General features: G+C 47.7%; 1 protein-coding gene across 1 annotated transcript in view; it reads left to right on the top strand.

Annotated features, from left to right (window-relative positions):
• The window catches only part of LOC143806868 (mucin-2-like), a 373,557-nt gene that overhangs the window by 151,035 nt on the left and 199,746 nt on the right, over nucleotides 1-22,776 (top strand). The window contains exons 6-7 of the mRNA XM_077287848.1: nucleotides 7,992-8,098; nucleotides 9,093-9,315. Coding sequence (XP_077143963.1) covers nucleotides 7,992-8,098; nucleotides 9,093-9,315 — 330 coding nt within the window. The remainder of the gene's footprint in view (nucleotides 1-7,991; nucleotides 8,099-9,092; nucleotides 9,316-22,776) is intronic.

The raw sequence follows: 22,776 nt of genomic DNA, 5'->3' as shown, positions 1-22,776 counted from the left end.
GATTGGGTCACACAACCCGCCAATGCCCGACACGATCGGACGCCCCGGGGGGTTGATGGCGTCCTTGTGGACCTTGGGTAGAAGGTAAAACGTGGGGGTCCTCGGGGACCTGACTGTAAGTCCCTCACACACCTTTTTATTGATAATACCCTCCTCCAATGCGTGAGCAAGGATAACCTGTAACTGAGACGAAAAGGAGAGCACCGGATTATAGGCCAATTTAGTATAAGTGGCTGTATCCTTGAGCTGGCGATACACCTCTTTTTCGTACTTAATGCATGGCCAGATCACGATGTTTCCCCCCTTGTCAGCCGGCTTGTAGACCACATCGGTGTATGATTGTAGTTCTGTGATAGCAGAACGTTGGCTATATGTTAAGTTGTCAAACCGACGCTTAGGTGAAAGCTTTTTGAAATCAGCACTAACCAATTTCGTGAATAAATCAACCGCAGGGCAAAGTGACAAGGGGGGAAACCTCGATGATCTAGGCATAATTGCAGGTGGAAACCTACCTTGAGGTGTCGAAGATTGTTCATCCAGTAACTCCTCTAAAATCCGTAGGGTCTCCCTCTCCGTCTCAGTAAGAGGATCATTAACATCCTGACTCTTATGATGTAATTTGCGCAGGATTAATTTCCTTGAAAACAAGTGGAGGTCTTTCAATGCTGTAAAGTAATCAAATGGGTGGGTGGGAGAAAAAGTAAGGCCCCTAGTCAAAACCTCAATTTGTATGGGAGTAAATGTTCGTGTGGAGAGATTCAATACCTGAAGACCCCCCTGAGCACCCGTTCCTTGGTATCTGCCAGCTGCATTTTTGTTCTTCATAGCCTGTCTAGTAGTGACTCTATGGTGTGAGGTCGTGGTCTCCGATTGAATGTCAGGCGTCTGCAGCTATGAGGCCTCACGGGAAGTGTTAGATGTCACAGACCGTGATCTTGATCTTGAACTAGACAGATCTCTAAACCGGGAACGGGAGCGTTCTCCCTGACCCCGCCATTTATATACATTTGCAGTTTGCTTGTCTCGGACGTCCCGCCTAAACTTCCTCGCCTTATTAGTCTGAATTTCAGTGGCCCACTTCTGGAGGTCCACATCGATGGTGTCATTTAACTTTGGAGTGGGTGGCCTCGTGGTAGGCCTGGGGCTTTTTTTCATTATTATGTGGTAAATTAGCCCCCTTTTCTGGTTTCTCGGTCCCGGTAACATGTTCCCTGGTTGTGTTTCAATAATCATATCTGTGTTTATCACAGTTTTTTCCAGATCAATTATGGATTTTAGAGCCCGCGACTCCACATGGCGGGCGCAAATAGATGATGCATTGAAGGATGGCATGGACGGGGGTCCGGACGGTTTAGGAGGGGATCTACGGGACACCATAGCTAAATTTAAGGAGCTTCTCTGCAAGAGGACCAAAGTGTGGTGGAACCACGCATATTTTGAGAAATATCTAGAAGGAAAATTAATCCCTCGCAGGTTGAGAATTCATGTGTTTCCGTCCTTCCCCATCCCTGAAGGGGATTTTAAGGATAAGTGGGAGGAGCTTTCTAACTCATGTTCCCTTGGTTATATTGCACTTCTTAGGGATATGGATTTGCGCACACTCAGTAGCATTGAAACTGAAATAGATGCTATTCAGTTAATATTACGAAGGGAGTTGTCCGTTGAGGCACTCAAGAAGTTAAATGACACCATCGATGTGGACCTCCAGAAGTGGGCCACTGAAATTCAGACTAATAAGGCGAGGAAGTTTAGGCGGGACGTCCGAGACAAGCAAACTGCAAATGTATATAAATGGCGGGGTCAGGGAGAACGCTCCCGTTCCCGGTTTAGAGATCTGTCTAGTTCAAGATCAAGATCACGGTCTGTGACATCTAACACTTCCCGTGAGGCCTCACAGCTGCAGACGCCTGACATTCAATCGGAGACCACGACCTCACACCATAGAGTCACTACTAGACAGGCTATGAAGAACAAAAATGCAGCTGGCAGATACCAAGGAACGGGTGCTCAGGGGGGTCTTCAGGTATTGAATCTCTCCACACGAACATTTACTCCCATACAAATTGAGGTTTTGACTAGGGGCCTTACTTTTTCTCCCACCCACCCATTTGATTACTTTACAGCATTGAAAGACCTCCACTTGTTTTCAAGGAAATTAATCCTGCGCAAATTACATCATAAGAGTCAGGATGTTAATGATCCTCTTACTGAGACGGAGAGGGAGACCCTACGGATTTTAGAGGAGTTACTGGATGAACAATCTTCGACACCTCAAGGTAGGTTTCCACCTGCAATTATGCCTAGATCATCGAGGTTTCCCCCCTTGTCACTTTGCCCTGCGGTTGATTTATTCACGAAATTGGTTAGTGCTGATTTCAAAAAGCTTTCACCTAAGCGTCGGTTTGACAACTTAACATATAGCCAACGTTCTGCTATCACAGAACTACAATCATACACCGATGTGGTCTACAAGCCGGCTGACAAGGGGGGAAACATCGTGATCTGGCCATGCATTAAGTACGAAAAAGAGGTGTATCGCCAGCTCAAGGATACAGCCACTTATACTAAATTGGCCTATAATCCGGTGCTCTCCTTTTCGTCTCAGTTACAGGTTATCCTTGCTCACGCATTGGAGGAGGGTATTATCAATAAAAAGGTGTGTGAGGGACTTACAGTCAGGTCCCCGAGGACCCCCACGTTTTACCTTCTACCCAAGGTCCACAAGGACGCCATCAACCCCCCGGGGCGTCCGATCGTGTCGGGCATTGGCGGGTTGTGTGACCCAATCTGCAAATTTATTGACTTTTTTTTAAAACCTTTGGTCGAGGTCCTCCCGTCATATGTCAAGGACACGACGGACGTCCTCACTAGGGTGGATGGCGTCCAGGTGGACCCAGGAGTCCTCCTGGTCACTGCGGATGTGCAAACCTTGTACACCTGCATTGACCATGAGCATGGTCTGGAAGCTGTCCGCCTCTTCCTCGGGACCTCCGACCTGGACGGCTCTTTGTGCGATTTCATTCTCGAGCTGCTGCGCTTTATCCTCACACATAATTTTTTCATTTTTAAAGATATTTTTTATCTTCAGAGGCGCGGCACGGCCATGGGTGCGGCCTGTGCCCCCTCGTACGCCAATCTCTTCCTGGGACATTGGGAGAGATCCATATTTGGCGACGAGGGGGCCCGGGCCGCTGACCATGTGCTGTGCTGGCTTCGTTTCATTGATGATATTTTGTTTTTGTGGGGGGGAACTGCGCGGCAGCTCGAGGACTTCATGAGCCGGCTCAATGATAACCCGTATAACATCACGTTGACGTACCAGTACGATGCTAGGCGTATCGACTTCCTTGACATCGGTCTGGAGATTGACAGTACACGTCACGTCCAGACTGATGTCTTTAGGAAGCCGACGGCTGTCAACGCCCTGTTGCGGGCCGACTCAGCACATAATCCAGCCACAATTCGAGCCGTCCCTGTCGGACAGTTCCTGAGGATGAGGCGGATTTGCTCTACAGAAGATACATTACAGACCTAGGCCATGTCTCTCAGAGCCCGCTTTGAGGCACGCGGCTACAGCCGCAGGTGCATCAGGCGGGGTTACGATAGAGCGAGGAGGACTCCTCGCCGTGACCTCCTGTATAATACCAGTCACAGCGCCAATGCCGGGTCGAGGGACTCCAAAATAAGATTTATAACAACATATAACCATGAATGGGTTCATATGAGAGAGATCCTGACCCGACATTGGCCGATTTTGGGCACTGAACTATCTTTGGGCTCTGTGCTTGGTGACTTTCCATCTATGACAGCAAGGAGGTCTCCTAATCTTAACAACATGCTTGTTCGGAGCCACTATGTACCTCCTGCCAGTAACCCATTTGGGTCCAGAGGCCCGGTGCTTGGCTGCTTTCAGTGCGGCCATTGTGTGGCCTGTGCCAACATCATTCGGACTACATCCTTTACATCTTCCGATGGTAGTAAGACATATTCCATCAGACACCACATATCATGTAGTACTAAAAATGTGGTGTATTACGCCACGTGTAGCTGCCCTCTAATTTACGTGGGTCTAACCTCGAGGGAGCTTCGTATCCGCACCAGAGAACATGTGCGTGATATCCAGGCTGCTGTGACTGTGGAGGATGCCTCTCTCCTAAAGACGATTCCGCGCCACTTTAAACAACACCATGGGTGTGACGCGGGGTCGCTTCGGGTTAGGGGCATCGATTGCATACACCTGGGTGCACGCGGGGGCGACTATAAGAAAGCGTTGGCACAACGTGAAGCAGCCTGGATCGTTAGGCTCAACACGGTCGCGCCTAACGGTCTGAATGAGTCGCTAAGCTTCGCGTCATTTTTATGATGCCTTGAGTGTGCGCGGATTAGCTTTATATGAGTTTATTTGTTTATTTTCCATTGTCATTTATTATGTCTCGCTCCTTCCCTTCCCCTTTATCTTCCCCTTTTAATTAACATCTGACCATGTCCTGACCCCTTTGTCCATTGGTACAGGGTTTCCCTGTGCTGGGTCTTGTTTTTATATTTATATTAAGATTTATGCATTTTTATTGTGTTATTCATTTTGTTTTGTGTTCCACTTTTTCATAGTTTCCGTATATATTTTTGTGGTGTGCCGAGATCTATTTATTTCTATGATGGAGAAGTCTTCTTTCACCATACAAGTCTGAAAACTTCTTCGCTTCCAGCCTAGAGCCTGTGTGTGATGATCGGGCTCTGTGATCCTTTGGAGAGGGAGACATGACGCACCCTAAAATTTCATCTGAGACTCTTTAACATAATTGTACATGTGTGAATATCTCTCCCTGTATTTAAATATCAATTGCCTGTGCAGTATTTACTTCTCCTGTTCTCTCCTATGTATTGTCTTACCTGTGAGCACTATCTTTTGCCTTTTTTCTTTCTTTTTCATTCTTGCGGCAGAGCGCGTGCGCCGATCTGAAGTGCCGGCTCCTGCTCCAGGGCGGCGTCACTCTTGCCTCCCACGTGTGACCGGGGCGTTCCTTCCCCGTGCACACGTGGTGATGCTGGACGCTGCTTCTGGTCCCAGGACCTGCCGTCCGATCTGCGCACGCGCCGGCATCGCCGCTTACCATTGGCCGCTTCTGGACATGTGAGACGTCACATGCCCTGATTCCGGCCTCTTCTTAAGATCCTTCTTGGCCCCTTTACTCTCATCCCCTTGAGAAAGCTGTTTATCGCGTTTGCGAAACGCGCGTCGGGGGTCTCCCTCTTGGTCCCAGCCTGGTGCCCAGGTGCAGCCCTGTCATTATTGCGGTAAGCATGCCTTGTGGTTTCTATCACTGACCATTGGTGTCCCTACTTTGCACTTGTGTAGCCACATGGCATTGCATGCCTATTGTTTCTATCTATCCGCGCCATAGTGCAGATTGATTCATTTTCAGGGCCCTGTGCACCAGATGGGTTTTCCTGTCATCATCCTATATGCATTTTACATGTGTTTTTTGTACCTCTGGTTGCTTAAATATATAAATTATTACTTATATTTATATACTGTACACTTAATAAATTTTTTGTACCCAATATACTCCTTTGTTCTCTTGAGTTTTAAAGGTGAGTATATCACTATTTTTTATTTTAATTCTTTTTTTTTACCAATTATATGGTGCCCAGTTCGTGGAGGAGAGTCTCCTCTCCTCCACCCTGGGTACCAACCGCATATAATCTGCTTACTTCCCGCATGGTGGGCACAGCCCCGTGTGGAAAGTAAGCAGATCAATGCACTCCTAGGTGTGCGGAATCCCCGCAATTCCGCAAATTTAATGAACATGTTGCTTTTTTTTCCGCTATGCGATTTTTTCGCAGAAAAAAATGCAGCATGGCACAAAATATGCGGAATACACTGAAAATAATGGGAGGCATATGTAAGTTTTTTTTCGCGTTTTTTTCTCATTTTTATCACGTTTTATAGCGAAAAACGCGAAAAAAACGTGAAAAATACTGAACGTGTGCACATGGCCTTAGAGCTGTAGGGGAACAAAAAGCACACAAGACCTTCTGGTGATACCCTTTTAGCTTCAAAGGAAAGTAAAAGGAAGGTGCTCACCTGAGCAGGTTGCGTGGAGGCACCACTCGTATGAACACCTGATGATATCAGCTGCTGCTGCCTCATGTCTGGGGGATGATCTCCTCCAGGATAGTTGACCAGTTTGGACGATAACAGGATAAAAACATTGCAATTGTTTTTTTCACTTGAAAAAGACGCTAGTCCAGCATTGAAATGCATTGTGGAAATAAAAACGGTTCAACTCATCTTGGTCCCAAGGATTCTTTATTACGGCAGCACAGCCAGTGTTTTTTTGCTTTTGGCGTATGACACTAAATAAACTAGGAACCCTAACCGGCCACTTTTGGGTTACATAATTGTGTGTCATAGGCTGATGTTATAGTTTCCACTTTTTTCTTTTTTTTTGTTTTATGGTATTTTAGGGCAGAAAAATAACAGAAACATTTTATTAAAGGAGTTAGCCAGTACAACAACCCCTTCTCAACCACTATGCTTCCCCCCAGTAAAATAATATCACTTATGCCACATTCAGATGCTCAGTATTTGATCAGTATGTTACATCAGTATTTGTAAGCCAAAACCAGGAGTGGAACAATCAGAGGAAAAGTATAATAGAAACACGTCACCACTTCTGGATTTATCACCCACTCCTGGTCTTGGCTTACAAATACTGAGGTAAAATACTGACCAAATACTGAACGTGTGAACGTGGTCTTATACTCACTTCCAAAGCCAATGCTGTTCCAGCAGTGTCAGCATTGTCTTTCTCGGGGTTCATGTGACATTGTAATTAATTAATTAGCTCTCCTCACCTACTGACAAATCAAGACATCCAGAGGAAGTGAGAGCTGTTGCTTCTCTTTCACTTCCTCTGGATGTCAGTTATATCCATAGGAGAGGAGAGTAGAGCCAGAGCTGATTGGCAGCAGGTATCACGTTACTTAAGTGTTACAAAGTGTTACGCAAACCCTGGGAAAAGCCAGCGCTATCACCGCTGGAACAGCGCCGGCATCTGAGATTAGTATAAGTGTTATTATTTTACAGGTGGATTCAGAAGGAATTGTCTGAGCAGTGCATAACACCTTTAAAGTAACATCACATCTTTTATCAATTGTGATACTAAACATGTCATTTTTTGCATTTGCTGTCTTTCTTGTCATCCCAAATATATTGGATGCACCACAAGAAAAATAATAATGGCAGAACATTTAACCAACATTCACAATAAAAATGGATTGTATTCAGGAGGATCCAAACATTTTGTCAACGCTCACAAAGGAGACACCACCCATTTTGCATTTTTTGGATTTGAGAAAGTGAATAACCCTGATGGTGGAGGAAACAGACAGACACTACTCACTATCAGGAAAGCTTTCTGGATTCTAAAATTGGGCACCGAGTTCCAAAAAGGGATGAATTTTACAAATGATTTTTTTTGCATATATTAATCATATTGCTACTTTTGTTCCAACCTTATCTCGCTGCGTTGGCGCATTGCTTCCCTGTGCATCATTAATGCAATTAGCCGATCATTTCTTATTGGTCTATTCCCTCTATATATGTTTGCAGGTCTCACTATTTTTATATCCTATGACTAAGGGCACATATCGCGCCAGGAACGCATCAGGTTCTTGCTGTTTTTACTATGGCTGACATGCCTTAAAAAGTAAATCTGATTTTATTATATCGTGATGGTGTGTCGGAACAATCCTTTTTACTTTTTCCCATTAATTTGAATAGATGCTATCACATTATAGCAATCACATTATAGCAAATATTTCCTGCAATTACCAGAGGAGACAGTGACTTTAATTTAACAGTGGATTATCCAAATGGAATAACCTCATAACAACAATGTTAGGCTGTGCAGAATTTTAGCACTGTTGTAATGTTTGCAGTTGTCTGATGGATGATATATATTATTAACTGGCCTTTTCGTTAACAGGAATTGTAATTGACCCACTACTGTTTGGACAGTTACAAAAATTGAGGAAACCAGAAGAAATCTGTGAAGACCCTAAGCCAGAACCAATAAAGAAATGCATCGTTTTTGTAAGAATTGTTTTCAGGATGTAAATCCATGGTTAAAAGATTTACTTAATGGATAGATTGCAAAATACTCTTGACTTGTCTTCAGTCTAGGTCTTTGATATCAGATCCAAGTGAATAGGAGCTGATCTCAGCACCTGGCAGTGGTTCCTACACATTTAATGAAGCTGCAGATTACAGCTCTGATCAATATTTATACCATCCATCCTTGAGCATACTACAGCTGATCAGTGGGGGTGCAGAAGAATAATAACTGATCTGTAGCACTCAGCTGTAGCTGCTACAGATTGAATTAATCTTTTTAGATATGAAGAAGAATAGCAAGAAACCACCGAATAATAAAATAAATACATAATTTTTATTAGATTAGGAGGAACAGCCCATGCCTGCAAGAGTTTACAATTTACAGTGGAAGTGGATAATTTCTTTGCTGTGTATGGAAAGTGAATTTGCATCTGCTCTGAGCTCCATCATGATTGTTTGTCATTTTTTTTAAGCCAATGGAAAACCTAAATTTAGCAAGAGCTTCATTCATCTCTTTCTGATTTATAATTGTATCTCATATTGTTAACAATTCATAAAATAACAATGTCGCAGGTTTCCTTTTTAAACCCTCGTAGCCATTTATTTGATTGTTGGATAATCATCATGAGCTCTGCAAAAGTACTAAAAAAGTATATCTTTAAAAATTGATATGAGTAACTACGTGGAAACAACCTGACTCAAATGAGTGGAGCTGATTTTTCTTCTTTATTGGATTGCTTTGTGATACTTGAGGATTTTGGCCGAGGAAAAAATCTGACATGTGAACAGACCAATAGAATAAAATTTGGCCCAGTGTGATCCAATGTTTTGTCAGATCGCACTCGGACCGACAATAAGTTTGACTGCACGAGCAGTATATGTCATTCTTTTAAAAATACAATTGATGGGTCTCCTTTAATGTAAACATTTTATCAAGATCCATTTATAATATTCTTTTATTTCTGTTTTCTAGAGAGCTGTGTGCTTGAAACACTTACAAAACTTTAAATGGAGGCACTGCAACAAACTGGTGAACCCAAAGCCCTATGTGGAGGCTTATATTTTGGATATGTGCCTTTGTAATGCCACAGCAGAGTATCGTTCTTTCTGCTTGTGCAGCACTAAGACTGAATACTCCCGTCAGTGTGCACTTGCTGGAGGCAGACCACCAGATTGGAGAAGTCCTAACTTGTGCGGTGAGTATCATTTATCAACTTTCCACCTATCATTTAAAATTACATTATCAAGTGACCGCTGCAGTCAATCACTGGTCTCAGCAGTGTTCAACATGTGTCCACTGAAGCCTGTGAGTGGCTGCAGCGGTCCAGTAAATATTTGAAGTTTCATTATCACCAGTGAGTATCACCAAAATACCAATGCTGGATCCGCAAAATAGCCAAATATAAGTTATATTTTTACATTATAAATTTCCCGCCTTTAGCCCACTTTCTCAAAATTTTCAACAACATTTTTTAATGCCTCATGGGTAGTGTTGAGCGATACCGTCCGATACTTGAAAGTATCGGTATCGGATAGTATCGGCCGATACCCGAAAAATATTGGATATCGCCGATACCGATACCCGATACCAATGCATTTCAATGGGACGCAAAGTATCGGAATGGTTCCCAGGGTCTGAAGGAGAGGAAACTCTCCTTCAGGCCCTGGGATCCATATTCATGTGTAAAATAAAGAATTAAAATAAAAAATATGGATATACTCACCTCTCCGGTGGCCCCTGGATCTTACTGCTGTAACCGGGAGCCTCCGTTCCTAAGAATGAGCGCGTGAAGGGCCTTCGATGATGTCGCGGCTTCTGATTGGTCGCGTGACCGCTCATGTGACCGCTCACGCGACCAATCAGAAGCCGCGAAGTCAACCGTGACGTCATCGAAGGTCCTTCACGGGCTCATTCTTAGGAACGGAGGCTCCCGGTTACAGCGGTAAGGTCCAGGGGCCACCGGAGAGGTGAGTATATGGATATATATGGATATACTCACCTCTCCGGCGTCCCCTGGACCTTACTGCTGTAACCGGGAGCCTCCGTTCCTAAGAATGAGCCCGTGAAGGACCTTCGATGACGTCGCGGCTGACGTCGCGGCTTCTGATTGGTCGCGTGAGCAGTCACATGAGCGGTCACGCGACCAATCAGAAGCCGCGACGTCATCGAAGGCCCTTCACGCGCTCATTCTTAGGAACGGAGGCTCCCGGTTACATCAGTAAGATCAAGGGGCCGCCGGAGAGGTGAGTATATCCATATTTTTTATTTTAATTCTTTATTTTACACATGAATATGGTTCCGATACCGATTCCCGATACCACAAAAGTATCGGAACTCGGTATCGGAATTCCGATACCGCAAGTATCGGCCGATACCCGATACTTGCGGTATCGGAATGCTCAACACTACTCATGGGTGGTTTCTCATATGGCACAATTGGAGAAAAAATGTTCTTTTTCATGTGCTTTTTTTTCCCAACACTAAAGTCAAACGTTATCATGCAGTCTATAGTTTGTTTTTCGAGGCGTTTCTAGCTGTCTACTTATTTTTTGGTTCGGTGATGTTTAACATTCTCTAGGTGTGGTTACCCATCCATACCAGGATTCCATCCTTGATAGAGTTACTTCAATTATAACTTCAAATAAAGGAAAAAAATAAGCTCTAACCCAACCCCAGATCATGAAAAATGAAGATGCTACGGGTATCGGAAAATGGCGCAATTTCTTTTTAACAAACTTTGGAATTTTTTTCACCAATTAAATAAAAAAGAACCTAAACATGTTTGATGTCTATGAACTTGTAATGACCTGGAAAATCATATTGGCAGGTCAGTTTTAGCATGTAGTGAACATGATAAAAAAAGCAAAAAACAACTGTGGGATTGCACTTTTTTGGCAATTTTACCGCACTTGGAATTTTTTCCCATTTTCTAGCACATGATATGCTAAAAAAGATGTCATTCAAAAGTACAACTCGTCCCCAAAAAATAAGCCCTTACATGGCTATTTTGACCAAAAAATAAAAAAGTTATGGCTTTGGGGAGAAGTAAAGCAAAAAAATGAAAATGCAAAAATAAAAATACCTCTGGTAGGCATCATGAATAGTGTTGAGCGATACCTTCCGATATCGTAAAGTATCGGTATCGGATTGGATCTGCCGATATTCAAAAAATATCGGATATTGCCGATACCAATACCCGATACCAATGCAAGTCAATGGGACCAAAATATCGGAATTAAAATAAACCCTTTCTTTCCTTGTATATTAATTCTACATGAAGGAAAACAACTAAGAATAATGTAGGATGTATTGGGGGAGGTGGCGGAGACATTAAAGGCATATAGGTTTAGCCCAATCAAATAGAATAGCAGGATTTTTTTTTTTTTTAATACGTTCGGAGTTACAAAGATATTGACTATGTTAAGATTTTTTTTATTTTGTCAGATATTGATGTTTCAGTACTTCCATGCCCTTCACCTTCTTTTTTACTTCTCCCACACTTTCTTCTTCATCATCCTCAGCAGCAGCATCTTTGACATCAACTTCTTCTTCACCTTATTCATCTTCTTCTTCATCTTCTACCTATTATTTTTTTTGGTTACATTCTTCATATTCTTTTTATTAAACTATTCTTCTTTTTCATATTCTACTTCTTCATCATATTCTTATTTGTGATAGGCATTCCTGTAGTTGTTATCTATAAAAGTTTGAAGATTACACCTTCTGTTCTACCTGTCACAAAAGAGTTAAAACAGGATTTATCCGCGTTCAGTTAGGCCTGCAGCAGCAGGCTTTTTCCAGGGGCACCACAAGGAGGAACGGACTCACCCCCATACACTGCTTAGTCTTCTTCTGCTTATAATTTAGATAATATCTTTTGCTCTGATGTTTGGTCTTATGCTTAATATTCTTCTGCTTTTTGTTCTGCAGCCTCTTGTTCTTCTGCTTCTTGGTCTTCCGGGTCGTCATCTTTAAGGTCTTGAACTTGGAAATGTAGCAGAAGGTACAAGAAGGCTGAGAAAATGCCGAAAACAAGCTGATGGAACTGGAACTCGGATGGCTACCCGAAGGTCAAAGAGCCAATGGAACTACCGAGGACCAGCTGACGTTACTGGAACCCGGTTACTAAGCAGGAGGAACCCGTGCCAGAAAGCACTACCAAGGACCATCTGACGTTGGTGGAACTCGGATACCCAGAAGGAGGCACCTAAGCCAAAGGCTCTGCCCGGAACCAGCTGACAATACTGGAACCAGGATGGGGAGCAGAAGGTACAAGAGCAAAAGACACTGGCGAGAAACAGCTGACAGTACTGGAACCCGGATGGGTAGCAGAAGGTAAAAGAGCCAATGGAACAACCGAGGACCAGCTGATGGTACTGGAACACGGTTACTAAGCAGGAGGTCCCCGTGCCAGAAAGCACTACCAAGGACCACCAGATGTTGGTGGAACTCGGATACCCAGAAGGAGGCACCTAAGCCAAAGGCTCTACCCAGAACAAGCTGACGGTACTGGAACCAGGATGGGGAGCAGAAGGTAAAAGAGCAAAAGAAACTGCCGAGAAACAGCTGATGGTACTGGAACACGGATGGGTAGCAGAAGGTAAAAGAGCCAATGGAACAACCGAGGACCAGCTGACGGTACTGGAACACGGTTACTAAGCAGGAGGTACCTGTGCCAGAAAGCACTACCAAGGACCAAAAGACATTGGTGGAACTCGGATACCCAGAAGGAGGCACCTAAGCCACAGGCTCTGCCCAGAACCAGCTGATGGTAATGGAACCAGGGAGACCTATTCAAGATTGTCTTCCTAGAGCCCCAACTAGCGGTGTTGGAGCAAAGGGTCAGCAGGGGGAGCAGAGTGTAGGCCGAAGCCTGCCCTGGAGTCAGCTTAGTGTCTGTTGTGTCTGCGTGGCGTTTGCAGGACACATTGCTGGCTAGACAGCAGGGGAACAGCTGGCGTTACTGAACCCCACTGACACAGTGGCGAGTGTTTTTCTCTGTGCAGCCAGCACATCTGAGCACTAACTGGCAGTGTTGAAGCCCAGGGAATCAAGGAGGAGCAGAGTGGCAGAGTGTAGGCCGAAGCCTGCAAAGGAGGGAGGCAGCTTATTGTCTGTTGTGTCTGCGTGGCGTTTGCAGGATACGTTGCCGGCTACACAGCAGGGGAACAGCTGACGTTACTGAACCCCACTGACACAGTGGCGAGTGTTTTTCTCTGTGCAGCCAGCACTTCCGAGCACCAACTGGCGGTGTTAGAGCCCAGGGAATCAAGGAGGAGCAGAGTGGCAGAGTGTAGGCCGAAGCCTGCACTGGAGGGAGGCAGCTTATCATCTGTTGTGTCTGCGTGGCATTTGCAGGACACGTTGCAGGCTACACAGCAGGGGAACAGCTGGCATTACTGAACCCCACTGACACAGTGGCGAGTGTTTTTCTCTGTGCAGCCAGCACTTCCGAGCACCAACAGGTGGTGTTAGAGCCCAGGGAATCAAGGAGGAGCAGAGTGGCAGAGTGTAGGCCGAAGCCTGCACTGGAGGGAGGCAGCTTATTGTCTGTTGTGTCTGTGTGGTGTTTACAGGACATGTTGCCGGCTACACAGCAGGGGAACAGCTGACGTTACTGAATCCCACTGACACAGTGGCGAGTGTTTTTCTCTGTGCAGCCAGCACTTCCGAGCACCAACTGGCGGTGTTAGAGCCCAGGGAATCAAGGAGGAGCAGAGAGGCAGAGAGTCAGAGTGTAGGCCGAAGCCTGCACTGGAGGGAGGCAGCTTATTGTCTGTTGTGTCTGCGTGGCGTTTGCAGGACACGTTGCCGGCTACACAGCAGGGGAACAGCTGACGTTACTGAACCCCACTGACACAGTGACGAGTGTTTTTCTCTGTGCAGCCAGCACTTCCGAGCACCAACTGGCGGTGTTAGAGCCCAGGGAATCAAGGAGGAGCAGAGAGTCAGAGTGTAGGCCGAAGCCTGCACTGGAGGGAGGCAGCTTATTGTCTTTTGTGTCTGTGTGGCGTTTGCAGGACACGTTGCTGGCTACACAGCAGGGGAACAGCTGGTGTTACTGAACCCCACTGACACAGTGGCGAGTGTTTTTCTCTGTGCAGTCAGCACTTCTGAGCACCAACTGGCGGTGTGTGAACCCAGGGTCAGCAGGAGGAGCAGAGTGTAGGCCAAAGTCTGCACTGGAGGCATTAAAATATCTGTTGTGTCTGCGTGGCATTTGCAGGACACACTGCTGGCTAGACAGCAGGGGAACAGCTGACATTACTGAACCCCACTGACATAGTGGCGAGTGTTTTTCTCTGTGCAGCCAGCACTTCTGAGCACCATCTGGCGGTGTGTGAGCCCAGGGTCAGCAGGAGGAGCAGAGTGTAGGCCAAAGCCTGCACTGGAGGCATTAAAATATCTGTTGTCTGCATGGCGTTTGCAGGACACGTTGCTGGCTAGACAGCAGGGGAACAGCTGACGTTACTGAACCCCACTGACACAGTGGCGAGTGTTTTTCTCTGTGCAGCCAGCACTTCCGATCACCAACTGGCGGTGTTAGAGCCCAGCGAATCAAGGAGGAGCAGAGAGTCAGAGTGTAGGCCGAAGCCTGCACTGGAGGGAGGCAGCTTATTGTCTTTTGTGTCTGTGTGGCTTTTGCAGGACACGTTGCCGGCTACACAGCAGGGGAACAGCTGGTGTTACTGAACCCCACTGACACAGTGGCGAATGTTTTTCTCTGTGCAGCAAGCACTTCCGAGCACCAACTGGCGGTGTGTGAACCCAGGGTCAGCAGGAGGAGCAGAGTGTAGGCCGAAGCCTGCACTGGAGGCATTTAAATATCTGTTATGTCTGCTTGGCGTTTGCAGGACACGCTGCTGGCTAGACCGCAGGGGAACAGCTGACGTTACTGAACCCCACTGACATAGTGGCGAGTGTTTTTCTCTGTGCAGCCAGCACTTCCGAGCACCAACAGGCGGTGTTAGAGCCCAGGGAATCAAGGAGGAGCAGAGTGGCAGAGTGTAGGCCGAAGCCTGCACTGGAGGGAGGCAGCTTATTGTCTGTTGTGTCTGCGCGGCGTTTGCAGGACACGTTGCCGACTACACAGCAGGGGAACAGCTGGTGTTACTGAACCCCACTGACACAGTGGCGAGTGTTTTTCTCTGTGCAGCCAGCACTTCCGAGCACCAACTGGCGGTGTGTGAACCCAGGGTCAGCAGGAGGAGCAGAGTGTAGGCCGAAGCCTGCACTGGAGGCATTTAAATATCTGTTGTGTCTGCTTGGCGTTTGCAGGACATGCTGCTGGCTAGATAGCAGGGGAACAGCTGACGTTACTGAACCCCACTGACACAGTGGAGAGTGTGTTTCTCTGTGCAGTCAGCACTTCCGAGCACCAACTGGCGATGTTAGAGCCCAGGGAATCAAGGAGGAGCAGAGTGGCAGAGTGTAGGCCGAAGCCTGCACTGGAGGGAGGCAGCTTATTGTCTGTTGTGTCTGCGTGGCGTTTGCAGGACACGTTGCAGGCTACACAGCAGGGGAACAGCTGGCGTTACTGAACCCCACTGACACAGTGGCGAGTGTTTTTCTCTGTGCAGCCAGCACTTCCGAGCACCAAGTGGCGGTGTTAGAGCCCAGGGAATCAAGGAGGAGCAGATTGTTGGCCGAAGCCTAATTAGAGCAAATTTGAAGGCAGCCTTTAAACCCCCCTGGCGTTAGTAACTAGAAGAGCCACCTTGGGCAGCAGTAATGCTGCACAAGGAAAAGGTGTCTCTTTTAATTATGTTCCTTGTACACGCTGAATGAAACACTTCCAAAATTTTGCCCCTCATACCGTGAAACCATCTCGGAGGCGGGACTTTCCTTCATAGTGAGACGAAGCACAGCTGTCAAAAATACCCCCTTGGTGCTGGGTGCAGCCTCCTGAGCATTGCTTTTTTGTGTTCCGGAGTCTGCGCTGTTGTGTTATCCCTTGGCCATGCGCTGTTACTGCGCATGCCCATGAATCCCAGCCCCGCAGTGTCTTCTGATTTATTCACAATGCGGGTCTGGGATTCATGGCCTTGCGCAGTAAATATCTTCGCCTCTCATTCATGTCCTTATGCCTGCTTCAGACTGTGCGTCGTCAGCTGATCCCTTATCGCATGCCACGGCCGTGAAGCCGCACAGTCTGAAGAAGGCGGAAGGAGATGAGTGAGAGGCGAACATATGCACTGCGCATGCCCATGAATCCCAGCCCCGCAGTGAGAATAAATAAGACACTGCGGGGCGTGATTTCAGGCAGGGCGGTCACACAGGCGCAGCCATCCTGACAACAAATGATGTCAGAAGACGGGCAGCGCTAGCTGCGCAAGGCCAAGGTTGAACAAAACAGCACAGGCTACGGGACAGATTCAAACAACGCTAAGGAGGCAGCGCACGGCACCAAGGGGGTTGCAACGAGTCATTAGGAAGGAAAGTCACACCTCCGGGACGGTAAATCGGTATCAGGGGACACATTTTATAAGTGTTTAGTTCTGCGTGTGCAATGAGTATAACAAAATGAAGCCACCTTGTCCAAACGCAGCATTTGTGCTGCACAAGGTGGCTCTTTTAGTTACAAACGCTTGGGGGGGCAGGTTCCCTTTAATTTTTATTGTAGTGTCTGCGTGGCGTTTGCAGGACACGTTGCCGGCTACATAGCAGGGGAATAGCTGACGTTACTGAACCCCACTGACACAGTGGCGTGTGTGTTTCTCTGTGCAGCCAGCACTTCAGAGCACCAACTGGCGGTGTTAGAGCCGAAGGAATCAAGGAGGAGCAGAGTGGCAGAGTGTATGCCGAAGCCTGCACTGGGGGGAGGCAGCTTATTGTCTTTTGTGTCTGCGTGGCATTTTGAGGACATGTTGCAGGCTACACAGCAGGAGAACAGCTGGCGTTACTGAACCCCACTGACACAGTGGCGAGTGTTTTTCTCTGTGCAGCTGGCAATTCCGAGCACCAACTGGCGGTGTTAGAGCCCAGGGAATCAAGGAGGAGCAGAGAGTCAGAGTGTAGGCCGAAGCCTGCACTGAAGGGAGGCAGCTTATTGTCTTTTGTTTCTGCATGGCGTTTGCAGGACACGTTGCCGGCTACACAGCAGGGGAACAGCTGACGTTACTGAACCCCACTGACACAGTGGCGAGTGTGTTTCTCTGTGCAGCCAGCACTTCCGAGCACCAACTGTTTGTGTTAGAGCCCAGGGAATCAAGGAGGAGCAGAGTGTAGGCTGAGGCCTAATTGGAGCAAGTTGAAAGGTAACCTTTAACCCCCCCCAGGCGTTTGTAGCTGAAAGAGCCAACTTGTGCAGCACTAATGCTGCAAAAGGAAAAGGTGTCTCTTTTAACTATGCTCCTTGCAAATGCAGAACTAAACACTTATAAAATGTGTCCCCTGATACAGTGAAACCATCCCGGAGGTGGGGCTTTCCTTCGTAATGGAACGCAGCACAGCCGTTATTCCTACCCCCTTGGCGCCGTGCGCCACCTCCTCAGCGTTGTTTGAATCTGTCCTGGAGCCTGCGCTGTTATGTTCAACCTTGGCCATGCGCAGTTAGCGCTGCCCGTCTTCTGGCATCATTTGGTGTCAGGCTGGCTGCGCCTGTGCGTCCGCACTGCCAGAGATCCCGCCTCGCAGTGTTGTCTAATATAATCACACTGCGGGCCTGAGATCCATGGGCATGCGCAGTGCATATCTTTGCCTCTCACTCATCTCCTTTCGGCTTCTTCAGACTGTGCGGCGTCACGGCCGTGGCATGCTAGTAGGGATCAGCTGACAGCGCACAGTCAGAAGAAAGCGGAGGGAGATGAGTGAGAGCCTGAGGTGAAGATATGCACTGCGGATCCCAGGCCCGCAGTGTGATAAAATCAGAAGAGACTGCGAGGCGGGATCTCGGGCAGCGTGGCTGCACAGGCCCAGTCCACCTCACACCAAATGATGTCAGAAGACGGGCAGCGCAAACTGCACAAGGCCAAGGTTGAACAAAACAGCGCAGGCTACGGGACAAATTCAAACAACACTAAGGAGGCGGCGCACGGCGCCAAGGGGGTAGGGATGACAGCTGTGCTGTGTCCCATTACGAAGGAAATTCCCACCTGCGGAACGGTATAATGGTATCAAGGGACACATTTTATAAGTGTTAATTCCGGCGTCTGCAAGGAGCAAAACTAAAAGAGCTACCTTTTCCTTGTGCAGCATTACATTTGCACAAGGTGGCTCTTTCAGTAACGAACGCCTGGGGGGGACAGGTTCCCTTATATTTCAGTTGTTGTGTCAGCGTGGCGGTCTCAGGACACATTGCCGCAACACAGCAGGGGAGCAGCTGGCATTACTGAACCCCAATAACAGAGAAGCAACTGTTAACTGTGCAGACAGCACTTCCGAGCACCAACTGGCGGTGTTAGAGCCCAGGGACAACAGGAGGAGCAGGCTACAGTTATTGCCGCAACACAGCAGGGGAGCAGCTGGCGTTACTGAACCCCAATAACAGAGGAGCAACTGTTAACTGTGCAGACAGCACTTCCGAGCACCAACTGGCGGTGTTAGAGCCCAGGGACAACAGGAGGAGCAGGCTAGAGTTATTGCCGCAACACAGCAGGGGAGCAGCTGGTGTTACTGAACCCCAATAACAGAGCAGCAACTGTTAACTGTGCAGACAGCACTTCCGAGCACCAACTGGCGGTGTTAGAGCCCAGGGACAACAGGAGGAGCAGGCTACAGTTATTGCCGCAACACAGCAGGGGAGCAGCTGGTGTTACTGAACCCCAATAACAGAGGAGCAACTGTTAACTGTGCAGACAGCACTTCTGAGCACCAACTGGTGGTGTTAGAGCCCAGGGATAGCAAGAGGAGCAGGCTAGAGTTATTGCCGCAACACAGCAGGGGAGCAGCTGGCGTTACTGAACCCCAATAACAGAGGAGCAACTGTTAACTGTGCAGACAGCACTTCCAAGTACCAACTGGCGGTGTTAGAGCCCGGGGATAGCAGGAGGATCAGGCTAGAGTTACTGCCACAACACAGCAGGGGAGCAGCTGGCGTTACTGAACCCCAATAACAGAGGATCAACTGTTCACTGTGCAGACAGCACTTCCGAGCACCAACTGGTGGTGTTAGAGCACAGGGACAACAGGAGGAGCAGAGTATGGGCTGAGGCCTAATTGGAGCAAGTTGAAAGGTAACCTTTAACCCCCCCAAGGCGTTTGTAGCTGAAAGAGCCAACTTGTGCAGCACTAATGCTGCAAAAGGAAAAGGTGTCTCTTTTAATTATGCTCCTTGCAAACGCAGAACTAAACACTTACGTATAAAATGTGTCCCCTGATACACTGAAACCATCCTGGAGGTTGGACTTTCCTTCATAATGGGACGCAGCACAGCCATTATTCCTACCCCCTTGGCGCCGTGCGCCACCTCCTCCGCGTTGCTTAAATCTGTCCTGGAGCCTGTGCTGTTATGTTCAACCTTGGCCATGAGCAGTTAGCGCAGCCCATCTTCTGACATCATTTGGTGTCAGGCTGGCTGCGCCTGTGCATCCGCGCTGCCAGAGATCCCGCCTCGCAGTGTCGTCTAATGTAATCACACTGCAGGCCTAGGATCCATGGGCATGCGCAGTGCATATCTTTGCCTCTCACTCATCTCCTTTTGGATTCTTCAGACTGTGCGGCGTCATGGCCGTGGCATGCTAGTAGGGATCAGCTGACGGCGCACAGTCTGAAGAAGGCAGAGGGAGATGAGTGAGAGCCTGAGGTGAAGATATACACTGTGCATGCCCATGGATCCCAGGCCCACAGTGTTATTAAATCAGAAGACACTGCGAGGCGGGATCTCAGGCAGTGCAGCCGCACAGGCCCAGTCCGCCTGACACCAAATGATGTCAGAAGATGGGCAGCGCAAACTGTGCAAGGCCAAGGCTGAACAAAACAGAGCAGGCTACAGGACAGATTCTAACAACGCTAAGGAGGCGGTGCACGGCACCAAGGGGGTAGGGATGACGGCTGTGCTGCATCCCATTACGAATGAAAGTCCCACCTCCAGGACGGTTTTACGGTATCAGGGGACACATTTTATAAGTGCTAATTTCTGTGTGTTCAAGGAGCAAAACGAAAAGAGCTACCTTTCCTTGTGCAGCATTACAGCTGCACAAGGAGGCTCTTTCAGTAACAAACGCCTGAGGGGGGGGACAGGTTCCCTTACATTTCAGTTGTTGTGTCAGCGTGGTGGTCGCAGGACACATTGCCGGATACACAGCTGGGGATCAGCTGATGTTACTGAACCCCAATAACACGGCAGCAAGTGTTGACTGTGCAGACAGCACTTCTGAGCATCAACTGGCGGTGTTGGAGCCCAGGGATTACAGTTCAGGTGGTAGAAACATGAACGCAACAGGAGACCTGGATACTGTAGCCAACCAATTATTTAATCTGGAAGAGGAGTGGCAAATTCCTGCGAGATCCAGGCCTTGTTCATTTTCAGAAAAGTAAGCCGGTCATCGTTATCGGAGGATAGTCGCATGCAACGGTCTGTTAGTACACCACCTGCGGCACTAAAGACGCATTCTGATAATACACTAGCAGCAGGGCAAGCCAGCACCTCCAATGCATACTGGCTTAGCTCTGGCTATGTATCCAGCTTAGAGACCCAAAATTTGAAGGGGGAAGAGCCGTCTGGGAGTACAGTAAGAGGGCAAGACATGTAGTCTGTCACCATCTGACGGAAAGGTTGCCTCCTGCTGACTGGAGACGTCTGTGATGGTGTAGACATGTGTGGCGGGCACACAAAACTGCCACAGTTGGGCCATACTGGTCTTGCCTTGTGCTGAGGCAATGCTTCTGCTCCCTCTTTGTGCAGAGCTTCCTCCACTGCCTCGACGCACTGAGCTGCTTTGTAAAGCACTAGCAGCACTGCTCTCAGTTGGACTGGAGAAGATGATGGAATTCACCAGTGTGTCTTGGTACTCCCGCATTTTACGCTCCCGCTTCAACGGTGTTATGAGTAGTGTTGAGCATTCCGATACCGCAAGTATCGGGTATCGGCCGATACTTGCGGTATCGGAATTCCGATACCGAGTTCTGATATTTTTGTGATATCGGAAATCGGAATCGGAAGTTCCCAGTGTATGGTTCCCAGGGTCTGGAGGAGAGGAGACTCTCCTTCAGGCCCTGGGATCCATATTCATGTAAAAAATAAAGAATTAAAATAAAAAATATGGATATACTCACCCCTCCGGCGGCCCCTGGACCTTACCGATGTAACCGGCAGCCTCCGTTCCTAAGAATGAGGAGTTTAGGACCTGCGATGACATCCCGGCTTGTGATTGGTCGCGTGAGCGGTCACATGAGCGGTCACGCGACCAATCACAAGCCGCGACGTCATCGAAGGTCCTAAACTCCTCATTCTTAGGAACGGAAGCTGCCGGTTACATCGGTAAGGTCCAGGGGCCGCCGGAGGGGTGAGTATATCCATATTTTTTATTTTAATTCTTTATTTTTTACATGAATATGGATCCCAGGGCCTGAAGGAGAGTTTCCTCTCCTTCAGACCCTGGGAACCATCCAGGATAGCTTCCGATTCTTGTGTCCCATTGACTAGCATTGGTATCGGGTATCGGTATCGTCGATATCAGATATTTTTTGGATATCGGCCGATCCCATCCGATACCGATACCTTTGAGTATCGGAAGGTATCGCTCAACACTAGTTATGAGGCTTTGTAAGTTGTCCCGGTAGCGAGGATCTAGGAGGGTTTACACCCAATAATCAGCCGTGTTGAGAATGTGGGCGATGCGGCAGTCGTTTCTCAGGCACTGCAGCATGTAATCAGCCATGTGCTGCAGACTGCCAACTGGCCAAGAAACACTGTCCCCTGCTTGAGGCGTCATCTCTGCCTGCTCTGCATCACTCCACCCTCGCTCTACACACTGACTACTGGAGAATTGTGTAACTCCCTCCTCTGGACCGATGTCTTCCTCCTCCATTGACTCCTCCTCATCCTCCTCACAAAGTGTCCCCTGCCTACGCCTTTGTGAGAAACCACGTAGCGCTGACTGTCCAGAAGCTGATGGAATTGGTGACTGTTGTGAACTATACTTCTTGGCTCCCTCTTGTGGTCACTAGTGGTTTGGCACTTGGATTGTCTTTTCCCAGGTTGGTACTCACCTGGTTCGTTAGGTGGGGTGTTGCTATTTAAACTTCCTGGATTCTCAGTCCAGTGCCTGGCATCGTTGTAATCAGTTCATTTCTGTTTGCTCCTGTCTTCAGGTCCTGGTTCTTTGCAAGATAAGCTAAGTCCTGCTTTCTTATTTTTGTTTATTTGCATTGTTCATATTTTTGTCCAGCTTGTACAAAATGTGATTCCTGATATCGCTGGAAGCTCTAGGGGGCTGATATTCTCCCCCCTCACTGTTAGTCGGTTCGGGGGTTCTTGGATATTCAGCGTGGATATTTTGCAGGGTTTTTTGCTGACCATATAAGTCATCTTACTATCTTCTGCTATTAGTCAGTGGGCCTCTCTTTGCTAAAATCTAGTTCATTCTTACGTTTGTCTTTTCTTCTTACCTCACCGTTATTATTTGTTGGGGGCTTGTATTATTACTTTGGGGTCTTTTCTCTGGAGGCAAGAGAGGTCTTATTTTCCCTGACAGGGTTAGTTAGTTCTCCGGCT

The sequence above is a fragment of the Ranitomeya variabilis genome, chromosome 2 (genome assembly GCF_051348905.1).
Source record: "Ranitomeya variabilis isolate aRanVar5 chromosome 2, aRanVar5.hap1, whole genome shotgun sequence".
Lineage (NCBI taxonomy): Eukaryota > Metazoa > Chordata > Amphibia > Anura > Dendrobatidae > Ranitomeya > Ranitomeya variabilis.
This window is presented reverse-complemented; position numbering and strand designations above follow the sequence as displayed.